At 34.7% G+C, this 16,108-nt stretch overlaps 1 protein-coding gene and 1 pseudogene across 1 annotated transcript; both read left to right on the top strand.

The window, feature by feature from the left end:
* Nucleotides 1–2,316: 2,316 nt before the first annotated feature.
* LOC142618540 (benzyl alcohol O-benzoyltransferase-like) lies at nt 2,317–3,822 on the top strand. The gene is made up of 2 exons (XM_075791491.1): nt 2,317–2,772; nt 2,899–3,822. The coding sequence occupies exons 1-2, from the start codon at nt 2,317–2,319 to the stop codon at nt 3,820–3,822; spliced, it is 1,380 nt and encodes a 459-aa protein (XP_075647606.1).
* A 9,069-nt stretch (nt 3,823–12,891) lies between these two features.
* Nucleotides 12,892–15,534, top strand: LOC142618488 (benzyl alcohol O-benzoyltransferase-like; annotated as a pseudogene).
* The last annotated feature ends 574 nt before the right edge of the window (nt 15,535–16,108 follow it).

Consider the following 16,108-nt stretch of genomic DNA (forward strand, 5'->3'; position numbering starts at 1 on the left):
AAAAAAGAGAAAGAATGAGAGAGGAGAGAGAAATTGCCGGGTAAATAAACAGAATGAGAGTATTAAAAAATTATATTTTTTTTATCCCATTTAGCTACAGTACCATCTTACATTTACGATGGTACTGTAGCTATATGGCAAAAAAAAAATTGGCCTTTTCCAATTTGCCATTTTCATTGCTGAGCAGTTTTTGAGTCTAAATGCCAAATACACCTTACATTTGGCATATACCACACTCACTGCTGATGCTCTTAAGATCCTACAAAAGCTTACCGAAAGAGAGTTACACATTAATGTGATTCGTTAAGATACGTGAAAAAAGTTTTTCACCCTATATATATAATGTTGTGCAAGGTAAGCAATTTATGGCTGCAAGATATAATATTTTGTGCTATCACAATTATATATCTAATTCAATATATAAAAGAATAATAATAAAATTTATGGTACATACCACCCAAAGTTTTAATTTTTGTTGCAACTATACGGTCTAAACACAAAACCAGCCATTAACTTTATTGAGTGTGTTTGTTTTGATGAACGATGAACTTGGAGGATTGTTAAAAAGTTGAACTCTAACGGAAGCATAAGACTACTGACTAAATTAAAAATTATGGTGATCGATGCTTATATTTTTATTTTTATTTTTCAAGGACTGATCTAGGGTACTGGTAAAGATAGGACTAACCTCACTTGTATTATCTAAACTATATATCAATTTAAAAACTAAAACATATATACTCACGATATGTTTTTTCCTATGAAATATTTTAAGAAACTTGAAGTTTAATGTTCTATTTGGATTGAGCGGAGGGAGGAGAAGTAAAGTAGAGTAGATTAAGTTCAAAATTAGCTTATTTTCAACCAACTCTACTCTACTTCTCTCCACTCTCCTTTCTTCTCCCCTCCATCCAAATGAGCCCTAAACATTTTCAAAGTTAATTGGCGGAGTTTGGGTGTAGGCACCAAGCAATAAAAAAAAAAATTAGTAGGAAAGCACATCATTTCTTATAGGATTTATTTTTCCAATGTCATTGTTAAATATTAGCATTGATACACAATATTGAATATGCTAGTATGAATGCGGAAGCAAAAACATAAAGAATAGAACACAATAATACACGAGAGTTACGTGGTTCAGCCTAACGGCCTACATCTATAGAGGAATTCCTAAAGGGATACTATATCTCTAACACCCCCTCTCAAATTCAAGATGGAAGCTTGATGAAATATTGAGATTTGATAAGATTGAGAAGATCCCTTGAATGAAGTTTGGCTCTGTGACAGTGGTTTGAGGAAGACAATTGTCTTGCAGTGTTGATGCGACTTCTATCAGTGACATGACTATACCGAAGAGATTTAGCGACAGCAGTGCGAAGCCAAAGAAGATGAACGCAACGAAGAAACACCGAGGAATACCAAGATTGCTCTTAATACACCGTAAGGACGAAAAACTATGGCCATAGGAAGGTGGCTCTGATACCATGTTAAATATCAGCATTGATACACCATGTTAAATATGCTAGTATGGATGCAGAAGCAAAAACATAGGGTCCGTTTGGATACAACTTATTGCTGAAAACTGAAAACATTGTAGCAAAATAATTTTTAAATGTATGAATAGTGCCGTGGGACCTATTCTTAATGAAAAAGTGATTGAAAAGTGAAGTTTGTGGGTTTCATGAACAGTGCATGAGTGCACTGTTCACAGGAAAAAGTCAACAATTGCAGCTTGAAAAAAAAAGAAAAAAAAGAGAGAAAACGCGCGGCTTGAAAACGCAAACGTGAAAATGCTGTATCCAAACGGGCAAATAAAGTATAGAATACAATAACATACGAGGGTTATGTGGTTCAACCTAACGGCCTACATCCACAGATGAATATCTAAATGACTACATTAATAATATATTAGAGTGTAGTATAAATCCTGTATTACAATGAATTATAACATGTGTATATATAGTAGATTAAACCCTAGATTAATAAACTTCTCATACAAGTAAGAAATTTAACTTGCACACAAAATAAAATTAAACTTAAACTTATACTAATGGACTAATATATCTCTAATAGTCACTAAAAATAATGACGTCCCTTTACGTAGATACATCTTGTTCAATTAGTTTAGTGTTAGTGTGCACTAGAATCGTTGACCAGAGCGTGGAGCAGATCCGCATCAACCGCTGCTAGGAAATGTATCCACACTTCTTTCTATTTTCTGGTGTTTTTTAAGCTCAACTTGGAAGATGCTTTAGGAAGAGAGGAAAGTGCATAAATGGAAGAGCCCACATTTGATCAATACCCGTTTTTGTAGCCATGGCAATAATGGCGCTATCACCCTCTTCTCTGGCCTTCACAGTGCAAAGGTTTGAACCAGAGCTGGTGAACCCAACCAAGCCCACTCCCCATGAGTTCAAACAACTTTCTGATTTGGATGACCAAGAAAGTTTTCGCTTTCAAATTGGGGTAATACAATTCTATAGGTGTGATCCATCTATGCATGGGAAAGACCCTGTGAAAATCATCAGAGAGGCACTTGCACAAGCACTTGTGTTTTACTATCCATTTGCAGGGAGGCTTAGAGAAGGACCTGGCCGAAAGCTTATCTTAGAATGTACAGCTGAGGGTGTCATCTTCATTGAGGCTGATGCCGATGTTACACTTGAACAGTTCGGTGATGCACTTTATCCTCCAATCCCATGTATGGATAAACTCCTCTATGATGTTCCAGGCTCAGGAGAGATCCTTCATTGCCCATTGTTGCTCATTCAGGTATTCATCTCTCTCTATCTATCTCTTAAATTTTTTAAAGGCTGCTTCAAATAATTTTCCTAAACACACAAAGGAATGACCTATATGCATGCTTAAGTTAATGGGGGTTCTTTTGTTGATTACCAGGTCACACGACTGAGGTGCGGGGGTTTTATCTTTGCCCTTCGCCAAAACCATACGATTTGTGATGCAATTGGCATAGTTCAATTCATGAGTGCCATGGGTGAAATGGCTCGAGGTTATTGTACCCCTTCTATCCCCCCAGTATGGCAAAGGGATCTTCTCAGTGCAAGGAACCCTCCAAGGGTGACATGCACACATCACCAATTCGATGAACTTCCTGATACAGATGACTATCCTCTCCAAAACATGGTCCCTTGTTCTTTCTTCCTCGACTCAACCAAAGTAAATTCAATTCATAAACATGTCCCTGGCCACTTGAACCATTGTTCCACATTTGATATATTAACTGCTTGCATTTGGCGATGCAGTACAATAGCGCTTAAGCCTGACCTAGATAGCCAAGTGCGTGTAATATTTCCAGTCAATGTGCGAGCCAAACTTAGCCCCGCATTACCAACTGGGTATTATGGCAATGCTGTTGTATTTGCGGTGGCTATAACAATGGCTAGGAAGCTTTGTGAGAACCCTTTGGGATATGCAATAGAATTGGTAAAAACTGCAAAAGCTAATGTGGCTATGGAGTATGTGCGGTCTTATACAGATTTGGTGGTGATCAAAGGCAAACTTGATGTCGATAGGGTTCGGTGCTATTTACCAACAGATGTGACACGTGTGGGATTTGAAGAGGTGGACTTTGGGTGGGGTAAGGCTGTTTATGGTGGACCAGCCAATCTCTGGAATGGACCCAATCCCAAGCTTGCAAGCTCTTACACATCATTTAGCGATGGTAAAGGGAAGAATGGCATTGTGGTGTCAATCTTGCTACCAAAAGTGACCCATGAAATATTCATGAAGGAGCTTAAGGGCACATTAAAAGGCCATGCAATTGGTGATTTGTCAACAACTCCTATTAAATCTTCCATGTAGTGCAGGATTGACATCCAATATATGCCATAGGCGATAATTAGGGGTTGAGGTTAAAAGTCAACTTTTTAACCTTTTTTTTTTTCCCTTAGTCAATGAGTAAAAAAGTTAAAATGTTCTCGGACATAAGGTTGAGAAAAATAGTTATTTTTTTTACTTTTTACTTTCAACCCCTAGATGGTATTAAACATGGATCTCAATCTACCATGCTTTAGGGAGCAATTAATTAAAATGCACGTATCTTTTACTTGCTGTCTAGTTTTAAATTAGTATTTAATTTGTTTGCATCCATGAATAAGATCTGAGTGATTGATAATGTTTTACGTAATGTTATTTTACTTCTTGAATGAAATTATTTTCATTGCAACGATGTAGACGAATGTGAAGTAATAATTTGAACTCTTTAGTATTAAGGGTCCGTTTAGATACAGCTGAAAACTGAAAACTGAAAACTGAAAACTGAAAGCTGAAAACACTGTAGAAAAATAATTATTAAATGTGTAAATAGTACCGTGAGATCCACTTTTAATTAAAAAATTCTGTAAAGTGAAGTTTGTGGGTCCTGTGAACAGTACATGGGACCCACAAATGTGCTAAAAAGTCAGTAAAATGTGGCTACTGTTCATGCACAGTAACATGAATAGTAGCCTTTGTCCCCCCTGACCTGTGTTGCAGCAGAAGAAGAAAAAAATAATAATAAAAAAACGCAAAAAACTCAAGACGTGGACGCTATAAGCTGTATCCAAACCAAACTTAAATGAAAGAGAAAATGGAAGAGAAATAGAATATATAATGTTTGATCACCGCACACTCTTGGCGTGATGGTTATTTTACAAGTATAAATGTTGGTGGGGTGTGGGAGGCAACGACCGAAGTTCAAGTCTCTAAAAGGGAGTTTCACACACACACACACACACACACACACATATATATATATATATATATATATTTTTTTTTTTTAATTAAGTCAAAGTAAAATTTCTATATATATAGTATTTGACCACCGCGCACCCTTGGCGTATTGGTCACTTTACAAGTATAAATTCTGGTGGGGTTAGGAGCAAGAGTTGGGATTCAAGTCTTTAAGAAGAAGTTTCACACACATATACACTTAGATTAAGTTAGGGTAGAATTTATATATATATATATATATATATATATATAGTGTTTGACCACCATGCACCCTCGGCGTGATGGTCACGTCATAAGTATAAATGCTAGTAGGGTTTAAGGGCAAGGACCAGAGTTCAAGTTTTCAGGAGGGAGCTTAACACACATATACACTTAGATTAAGTTAAAATAGAATTTTTATTTTGTATAAAAAAAAATAGTATTTGAGAGTATCAATGAGCTTTTTTCATAATGGAATTTTTATGTATGGTTACTTATATGTATATCTTAGGGAGGTCAGATTATCTACTATAAACCCACAAAGTTCGGTCACTTTTTTTTTTTATATTTATTTATTATAATTCCTAATATTAGGATTTAAACCTTACAGCTTCCCGCGCATGTTCACCTCATTCCCCCCCCTCCCCCCAAGCTTTTTTCTTAATGGAATATATATATATATATATATATATATATATATATATATATGTATGTATATGTATGTTTTCAGGGAGCTCAAATTATTTACTATAAACCCACAAAGTTCGGTCACTTTTTTATAATTCCTAATATTAGGATTTAAACCTTACAGCTCCCGCACGTGCTCACCTCATTCAAAACCTAGCTTTTCTTTCTTTCTCTTGGATTGATTAACCACCATTTACTGCAGGCTCCACCCCTCACCAGTTATGATGGTGGTTCTTGAAAAACTATCATACAATACAATATTTACACGGTTCAGAAATTTGTTTAAGTTCATGGAGTTACATAGATTTCACTATTCACAGGGAAATAATACAAGATGCGGCAATACAATTTTCTCTCTAAAAACAACACCAAAACCCTAATTTCTAAAATAATTGTTTTTATATTTTTGCACATAAGATTCACAATAGACTAAGTCTCAAAAAATATCCCGTTAAAATATCATAACACTTTCATTTCGGATCAGGTCATAATCCGGATCAACACACAATTAGGCTCTACAAAGCTCAACAGCTCCCACACTCTCTCTCCACTACAACAAACTTTAGTTCTTTCGACCCTCTTTTATCAAGGGTTTACTAAAATCTGTCGTTAAAATCTATACATACAGGTGAGCTTGTAAATATTACTAAACCTTATCTCAGAGGTTATTAGGTCCCTTAAAATAAGTTAAAACACCCTTGAAATAAATGTGAAAAAAAAGAGCGGGTACAATACTTTACATTTTTCAACTCACAACCCTTGATAAAATATCAGCCCTTGAAAAAGCCCACGAAAAAATTTAAAAAGAAGCCACAGCCCTTGTTAAAATATTTGTTCACTCTCTCATAGAAACTGAGAAACCATAGAGCCCAAAGAGCTTGACGATCATGGAAATCTTAGAGCTCGACGATCATGGAAATCACACAGCTCCAATTAGGTACGAATTGATCTCGGAAATTTGTGACTCTTCATCTCTCTTGGCTTTGTGTTCTTAACTCCGATTAGGTACGAATTGATCATGGAAGTCACAAACCCGAATTTCGTCTTTGATTTTTTTGTATTTTTGGTTTACCCACACTTTTTCATCGATTTCCCCATGATTTTCGTTTCACGTTTCTCAGAAAACTGAGAAATGGAAGTCATTCTTTCTCTCATTCTCTCAGCAATGGTGTTCAAGGTTTCTCGCGTCGAGACCAAGCCAATCGATGGCCAAAAGCCTGGTACCTCTGGTCTCCGCAAAAAGGTTCAATTTCCCTTTCTTTCTATTCAATTCGATTCAATTCGATTCTTTCACTGTTGCGCTTTAATGCTCGTTGCTTTTTATTTGATTTATTGCGCTTCACCGAATCAATAACTTTATCGAAATTAAACCATGCAAATTCGATCTCCATTTGATCGAATTGATCAATTTTGATGCAGAATCAGATTATTCGAAAACTTTTTTTTTTCATTCAGATTCTCATCGAATCAGATTTTAGTATAACTGCACTGCTTACTTGGATCAGTGAGGCTTGTGAAAATCAATTTGAATTCCTTGCCTTTTTGTATTCTGACTGTGTTGATGAATGAATATTGATTCTCTATTTCACTTTGGATTCAAGAACTATTAGTTTATCAATTGCTAAGTTACTATGCGATTGTTGATATATGTGTTAATTTATATTGTTTGTTGTTTTATTGTGTGGAAAATGCTTGGGCACTCTCTTTGTCTTTGTTTGTAGTATTTGGATCTAATGCGTATTTGTTTAATAATTAATTTGCTTCAGATCTAGCTTTTTAATTTATAATTATCAGAGGTTTGGCTTCAAGGCTCTTGGCATTGTTTTGGAGTATCATGTTCTTTGTACAAGGCCTAGTTAAGCTGAAAATGTGTGTGAATTTTATGAATTATGAAGGTTTTAATTAGTGGGATGATATTTGTTATGTAATATCATGATCCTTGCATTGTCATATGTCCATTTGGGCAATTTGTTTTTGGGTGTCATGGGGTGATGTTGAGCCTTCTTTGATTGATTTTTAGAGATTAGTACAACAACAGCTGACACAATACCCTACATCAGAGGAGTCGAGAATTGGGAAAATTAAGTTCAAAGCATTTGATTTGGGAGGTCATCAGATTGCTCACAGAGTCTGGAAGGACTACTATGCCAAGGTAAGCCATTTGCAAAAAGCCAAGCTAAGCTAGTTTTGTAGCTATGTATTGTGTTATCTGGGCAAAGTTTTCTTGCAGCAGCCTGTTTCATCCAGATCCACATTTTGTCCCCAGGTGTTATTGTAAAGCCGATCGATATTTGTATGTTTGTGGAGCTATCTATGCTTACACATTATTGCTGTTTCTCATTGTTCTTTAAATTTGAGATAAGGGGGGGAAAACCTGCATTCTATAGTTATGTATTGCTTTTTGTACCATATGCTTTTTATATTTTATAAATTACTTGACTTCCTACTCTTCATTGCCATTAACTCTTTATGCTTGCTTTCTCAGTACTTGCAAGTACCTTTACAATCTCTACTTTAGTCTTGTCACATTCTAATCCCTCTAGATTCATTCTAGGCTGATGTAAAAAAGTATCAGCTCTGTTATGCTTTGTCTTTTATTTCTTTCAACAGATTTGTTTTCTGTTCTGACTTGTAGTCTCCCTTTTTTTTATTTACTAAAAGGCTTTTTCTATTTTGCCCTTCTCCCTAAGTTCTAGTTATGTCAACTAGAAAAAATCATATGATAGAAATGACTTTATGGGGTTGATTTGATAGATGGTGTTTCATCTTCATGAATTGGCTAAAGAAGGCACAAAGCTGGCATACCTCATGAGAAACCAACCCAACTATCCAAAACATAGACTAATATTCAAATTTTAATCAAAGAAGCAGTTTTCCTTCAGTTATGAGTTGGAATGCTAATAGAATTTCTTATCAACCATTATCTCTGATGCAAACGTGCCAAAAACATGGTAGCACTAGTATTTGGATTTGGATTTTCTAATAATAGGGAGCATTAAATATGTGGCTATACATCTACTTAGAATCCTCTTGATCCCCCATTATTTGATATTTACTTATACTATTTTTGGGCTGTTCTTGTTTCTGACAGTTCTTAGCAGTTACTTCTTGAAAAGTTTCTGCTCAACTTGCCAATGAGTTTCTGATTTGCTGCATTAACACTTTCTAAATGACCAAATAAATTTTTCACAAAAAAAAAAATTGTTTCTAGTCATAGAAACAGTGGGCTAGTAGACTGTTTCTGGTTCCTCTTTTGATTGCCATGTACTTGCATTTATCATATCCTTAGAGCTTAAGATCATCAATTTGGTCTTTTTGCACTATGCTTTTTGGAGTTCATCATTGGACAGAGTTGAAAGTCCAACTAGCTTGTGCACGCACGCTATAATATGAACAGAACACAACACAACTGCCAGCCCAAAACCACTCAACAATAAAATAATCCTAAGCCAAATCCACTATGATTGGCTTGACTATTAATGTTCTTTTGACACTGACTGTTAATGTTGGGTTTTGAAAGCCTACAGAAAGGATAATATGTTCAGGAGATGATTGAAATAAATAGGGAAATGAATAGTTCACTTCCTGGGTATACTCTTACAATGGTTAATATTTCCTTTACAATTATGACGTCTAATGCAGGTCATCTCAATTTAAGATCTGCTTTCTTAACTGCAAGACTTACTGTATTCTCTCATGTATTTATCTGCTATGCAATATGTTAGGATAGTTTACAAATTTTTGTATTTATTCAAAAGTTTAAAATTTGTGGAACTAAGAATGTTTAACTGATGATGCAGATAATTTTTGGGAATAGATGGAGACATCTTTAAGGAGAGAGAGACTTTTGGGAACTTGTTGGAGGAATTGATATTGCCTTGGCTCCATCCAGTTTTGGCCAAGCAAACACACGGGTAGATGGACTTTTTAATCAAGCAAACCCCTCTTCTTATTTAATTGTGCATGTATATTCTTTCTTTTAGATCAAATATTGGACAGCAATGGACGTGGATCATCAATTACTTGAAAAGATAGGATTTATGGGCTGAAGGCATAAAGAACATGAGTATTGGGATTTAGATCCTGGCTTTTTGTTTGGGATGCCCAAGTTTTTGTACTTTTATGTTTTGTTGCATCATTTAGGTTTATTTTCAGTTTTTTATTTTAGATAACTAGAACTTGATAGCAAGACATGCATAATATTATCTTATGTTGACACAAGTAATAATAATATTTAGTCCAATGCTAATTATTTTCAGGCTTTTAATATCTTGCTCCGGAAGTTACAGAAGTATGTTCCTTTTGGTGCATCTGTTGCTAATTTGTATGCAGGAGCTGGTGTAATTGGATTATCATTAGCAGCTACTAGAAAATGCAGGCAAGAACCCAAGATAATTATAAATGCGCTGGGGCCTAGAGTCTTACTCTTTATTTTCAAAATTTCTAACTCATTGTTATTATTGTTTTTCAAGTCTGTCAAATGCATTGAGATTAATAAGGAATCAAAGTTATCTTTTGAGAAGACAGCTGACTGCCTACCAAAAATTGTAGATAGCAGCATCAGTTGGCATCATGCAGATGCTTCAAAGGTTGGCATTTAACCCATAATTTAGGAATTTATGATAATTCCACTTGTGATTAATACTTATTGCAATAATTTTTTTTTTCAACATGAAATTCTTTTATTTTACAGCATAAAGCTAAATCATCATCTGAAAGGTTGGAACACTTTGTAGTTGCCTAGATAAATTGAAGACCACATGTCATTAATGGTCCCTATAAAGACTGTTAAAATCATAGAACTTGGCAAGTTATTAAATATGTTGAAATTTGGTCAATTTTACACGAGTACTATTGTTGCATGATCTATCTTCATAGTATTTTGTTTCTGCAAACTGAATGCCAAAACTGTAATGTTACTACAACTGTGGTTTGGAGTAAGAATGGGTGTCTCTAGTATAGGATGCCATGATTACTATGCTTGTTTTGAGATCCATGTTGTGGCCCTTTATTAGTTTATATAGGTGTAAGCTTATTTATTAGATGATTTGATATCTCGCTAGTTTTGGTTCCACTGAAGTATGTTCCTGCTTTTAGGTTATTCTTCATGTGTTTCTTTTGGTGTTCCTTACATGTTTCAATTTCATAATCTTTATCATTCTCTCTTTTTCAGAAACTCGAGACACCCATAATGGCTGAAATGTTCAATTGCACTAACTGATAACTTCTTGCTTTGGAGATGATGATGAAGAATAAAATGTATCAAAACTTTTAACTCTTGGACAGATTTGGTCTTTGTACAGTGTGGTTGTTGATATCTTTTCTCTTAAACAATAATTGACATATCACTTTTGAGACCATTAATGTCACTTTTGCTATACATCAATATCATAGCATATCATCTCAACAATTGTAAATTTTTGTGCGTGTGTATATATTTTGTGCATGATTGTGATTTTTTTAAAATAAAATAAAATCTTATTTTGAGGGTTAAGAGACCCCCTTAAATAACCTTATTTATCAAGGGTTGTAAATGTAAATTTTTTAAATCTTGGTAAAAGGTTATTTAAGGGTCTCTTAACTCTCAAAATAAGATTAGAACACTTATTTTGAGGGCCATGAAAGCCTTCAAAATTTCCTTTTCGACGGTATAAGTTTCGAAGGTTATCAAGGGTTAATAGAACTCTTAAAATAATATTTCTCAAGGTTTTTAAATACTTTTTTCAAGGGTTTTGACCCTTGAAAAAATTCAAATTTGTTGTAGTGCTCTTTGACCCAAACCCACAACTGAGTCTTCTCGCTCCACCTCTCATTTCTCTCTCCAAACTCAAAATTTGGTTCACTTTCTCTTCAACCTATTCTGTCCAAACCCAAATCTGGTTCACCAGAATTTAAATGTTTAACTAATTAATCTAACATGTCATCTAGCATGAAAACAATATCAGTCTGTTAGATGATTCTAAGGAAGTGTTTTAGAAAGACAATGCCTTAAGATCTTACACAGTTTTTTTTTTTTTCTATACCATTCCAAGGGATGAGGCAGATTACAAAAGTGCAGAAAAAACTGGAGTAAACCAGCAGAGTTGCAGTGGCACAGGGGTTGCCAACTTAGCTACAGTCCATAGTTCATTTACAACTACACAGAGTACTAAGATCATATCGCAGTGAAAGCCATTCTGAGTCAAGAAAATTAGATCAGCTAGTCTAGTACTATCTAGCCAATCTGAGGCTTTTTTCTTCTTGAAGGTCTGAAGAAGACTCTTGCTGTCACTTAGGAACAAAACATGTTGAAAGCCTTGATTTTCTGCTGCAAGTCCAGCTTTAATCGCATGTTCAAGATCTTATACAGTTTACTTAAAGAGAAGTTACACATTAAAGTGATTGTTGAATTAAGGTACACGTAACAAAGCTATTTGTTATCATGCTGATAGGGAGGGCAATTGTTTGGTCATGCTTTTGATAGAAAAGCAGTTTTGATTGGTGGAGTTTGGGTGCAGTTTTGATTGGGGCCAAAAAATTAAAGGTCTGAATCAAATAAAAATGACTTGAGGGTATTTTGTGAAAAACTCCATTTTAATTCACTATTTTCTAGCGAATTTTAGGTTTTTCCTGTGAGATTTTTTTGTGTTTTGAAAATGTACCATGTAAGGTTTTTTATAATAGAAAAAAAATGAGGTTTAGAACAGCACCCAAACGATATGGGATTTGTTCCAAACTTTAGTCATTATTGCAAAAAACTTGTATTTCTTATATTTTTGAAACCCTAGCTGTGTATACAAGAATATGTCTGTATACACATGCTCTAGCTTGTATACACAGGTTGCAACCCACATACGCAGGCCGAGAGTTACTTTGGTCATTTTATTTTTAAAAATAAAATTTTGCTCATTTAAAATGTTATATTTTCCATTTTAACACTCCTCAAGTCACTTTAATATTTGATTGGGCTCCAAATTGGCATAGGACCTTAGAGTTCGAGCATCATTAGGAAATGAGGGTCTGAATCGTAAAGGGTACAAAATGTTGTATCTAAGAATATACTTTTGCTAAAAAAGCAAATTTAATTGGTGGAGTTTGGTGAAGGCACCGGTCAACAATCAAGAAAATACGAGGAAAGCACATAATCCTAAATTAAACATTATTTCATTTAGTATTTAATTTTCCAATGTCATTAAAAAATAATTACTTAATTCCCTTTAGGTAGTCTCTTTAATTCCTTTTTATTTGTATGATTTTATATATATATATATATATATATATATATTATAGAGTAAAAAAATATCATCTTTTTCAATTAGTTTAGTGTTAGTGTGTACGAGAATCGTTGACCAGAGTCTGGAGTAGATCGGCATCAACTGCTAGATGCTAGTAAATGTATCCACACTTCTTTCTATTTTCTGAGGTTTTTTAAGCTCAACTTGGAAGATGCTTTAGAAAGAGAGGAAGTGCATAAGTGGAAGAGCTCACATTTGATCAATACCCGTTTTTGTAGCCATGGCAATAATGGCGCTATCACCCTCTTCTCTGACCTTCACAGTGCAAAGGTGTGAACCAGAGCTGTTGACCCCAACCAAGCCCACTCCCCATGAGTTGAAACAACTTTCTGATTTGGATGACCAAGAATATTTTCTCTTTCAAATTGAGGTAATACAATTTTATAGGTGTGATCCATCTATGCATGGGAAAGACCCTGTGAAATTCATCAGAGAGGCACTTGCACAAGCACTTGTGTTTTACTACCCATTTGCAGGGAGGCTTAGAGAAGGACCTGGCCGAAAGCTTATCTTAGAATGTACTGGTGAGGGTGTCATCTTCATTGAGGCTGATGCCGATGTTATACTTGAACAGTTCGGTGATGCACTTTATCCTCCAATCCCATGTATGGACAAACTCCTCTATGATGTTCCAAGCTCAGGAGAGATCCTTCACTGCCCGTTGTTGCTCATTCAGGTACTCATTTCTCTCTCTCTTAAATTTTCTTTTCACATCTTACTTTCATGCGGGTCTCACAATTAATTGGGTCAGTGGTCTGCAAAAATAAAATCACAATTTGAACTGTCTATTCATTTTCATGAACATGGAATCTATAAATGATTAAAAATTAACCACAACCCCCTTGCTAGGGCTGCGTGGCTATAGATTCTCTAAGTGTAAGTAGTAAGTAGTAGATTACAATAAGTGGGCTGTTTCACATAATTTTCCTTTTACCATACGCTTATAACCATGGATGAAATGTGCCATATAGACTGGTGAGATCCAAGCCATCTCTTCCCATGTTCAAAATTCATATATGGTGTAACTTTTATTAATATCATTTTTGTTGATATTACACTAATTAATAATTTTGAATTACATTAGTTGAATAACATACCTATAGAATAAAAATATCATTTATAAGTGTTAAATTCTAGGTTTTACGCACTTTAAATTATACATAGAATAATAGTTTATAGATCGAAGAATAAATAATATATAATTGATAATGAATAGGAGACCTAATCCAATGGTGAAATTTTTAAAATTAAAATTTAATGGCGCATAATTAACAAAAACTTATATTAGTCAAAGTTCAATTCTATTTCATTTTCATCAAAACATGTGTCATCAAAACATGTGTAATATTTCAGTGCTAACTATAAAACCAATACACTAAAATCCCCTTGTTTTACCTCAGCTTAAATTTCAATGGATATTGAGTGTGTTTGTACTTTGTACCATTTCAGCCAATTCTAAATGGTATTTGAATTTCGAGCATAACGCTTACACTTCGTTTTGTTTTTTTTTTCCCTCCCTAGCTCGCTTGTCAGATTTATTTTTCTTTTTCTTTTTCTTTTACTATTCTCCCTCTCTCATGTTTTGAAAAAAAAAAAAAAACTATTTCAATATATGCATTTTGAAAAGAAGACATTTTAAAATTATTCTAAATCAATTTCTAGGCATGAAAAAATTAATTATAATTTAACACTTACATTATATTATATTAATAAAATATTTAACTGATCAAGTGTTTTTTACTTTTTTTTCTTGTATTAATTTTACAAAAATTAGAATCAATTTTGTCTTCAACATTTTATTTTCATCTTAATCACCCCCCTTGAATTAAAATTTTGGCTTTGCCACATATAGAAAGAATGTCAAATGATTGAAGTAAATATAAACCAAAAAGGAATGACCAATATGCTTAAGTTAATGGGGTTCTTTTGTTGACTAACAGGTCACTCGACTAAGATGTGGAGGTTTTATCTTTGCCCTACGCCAAAACCATACTATGAGTGATTCAATTGGCATAGCTCAATTCATGAGTGCCGTGGGTGAATTGGCACGAGGTTATTGTACCCCTTCTATCCCCCCAGTTTGGCAAAGGATCTTCTCAGTGCAAGGAACCCACCAAAGGTGACGTGCAAACATCACCAATTCGATGAGCTTCCTAATACCAATGACTACCCTCTCCAAAACATGGTCCCTTTTTCTTTCTTCCTCGACTCGACCGAAGTAAATGCAGTTCATAAACACGTCCCTAGTCACATGAACCAGTGTTCCACATTTGATATATTAACTGCGTGCATTTGGCGATGCAGTACAATAGCACTTAGACCTAACCTAGAGAGCCAAGTGCGTGTGATATTTCCAGTCAATGTGCGAGGCAAACTTAGCCCCTCATTACCAACTGGGTATTATGGCAATGCTGTTGTATTCGCAGTGGCTATAACAATGGCTAGGAAGCTTTGTGAGAACCCTTTGGGATATGCAATAGAATTAGTTAAAACTGCCAAAGCTAATGTCACTATGGAATATGTGCAGTCTTATATAGATTTTGTGGTGATTAAAGACAAACCTGATGTCAATCGGGTTCAATGCTGCTCTCCAACAGATGTGACACACGTGGGATTTGAAGAGGTGGACTTTGGGTGGGGTAAGGCTATTTATGGTGGGCTAGCCAATCTCTGGAATGGACCCAATCCTATGCCTGCAAGCTCTTACACATCGTTTAGCAATGGTAAAGGGAAAAATGGCATTGTGGTGTCAATCTTGCTACCAAAAGTGACCCATGAAATATTCATGAAGGAACTTGAGGGCACATTGAAAGGCCATGCAATTGGTGATTTGCCAACAACTCCTATTAAATCTTCCCTGTAGTGCAGGATTTAGATCCAATGTGCAATAAGTAATACCATTAGGGGTTGAGATTAAAAGTTAACTTTTCAACTTTCTTTTTCCCTTAGTCGATGAATAAAAAAAGTTTAAAAGTTCTCGGATTTAAGGTTAGAGAAAAATAGTTGGGTTTTCAACTTTTAATTCCAACCCTTAGATGGTATTGCACATGGATCTCAATCCACCAATGCTTTAAGGAATGTACAAGGCAATTGATTAAGATGCACTAGTTATCTTCTCACTTGCTAAACTATTGTTTGTCTAGTTTTAAATTAGTATTTTGTTTGCATCCATGAATAAGGACCTGAGTGATTGATAGTGTATTACGTAATATTATTATATCTTAAATGAAACTATTTTCATTACAGAAGTAAAAAATTGGACTCTTTAGTATTAATTAAATGAAAAGAGAAAATGCGGAGGAGGAATAGAATAGATATATGGTGTTTGAAGTATCATTGAGCTTTTTTCAGAATGGAATTTTTAAGTATGATTAATTTATGTTTCAGGGAGCTCAAATGATATACTATAAACCCACAAAGTTCAATCACTTTTATTT

Source organism: Castanea sativa, chromosome 12, assembly GCF_040712315.1.
Source record: "Castanea sativa cultivar Marrone di Chiusa Pesio chromosome 12, ASM4071231v1".
NCBI lineage: Eukaryota > Viridiplantae > Streptophyta > Magnoliopsida > Fagales > Fagaceae > Castanea > Castanea sativa.

What these genes read in the sequence shown, in the direction of transcription:
- LOC142618540 (XM_075791491.1), top strand. Translation starts at nt 2,317, where the DNA reads ATGGCAATAATGGCGCTATCACCCTCTTCTCTGGCCTTCACAGTGCAA. An exon ending in GCCCATTGTTGCTCATTCAG is followed by an intron (nt 2,773 to 2,898) that starts GTATTCATCTCT and finishes GTTGATTACCAG; the next exon opens with GTCACACGACTGAGGTGCGG.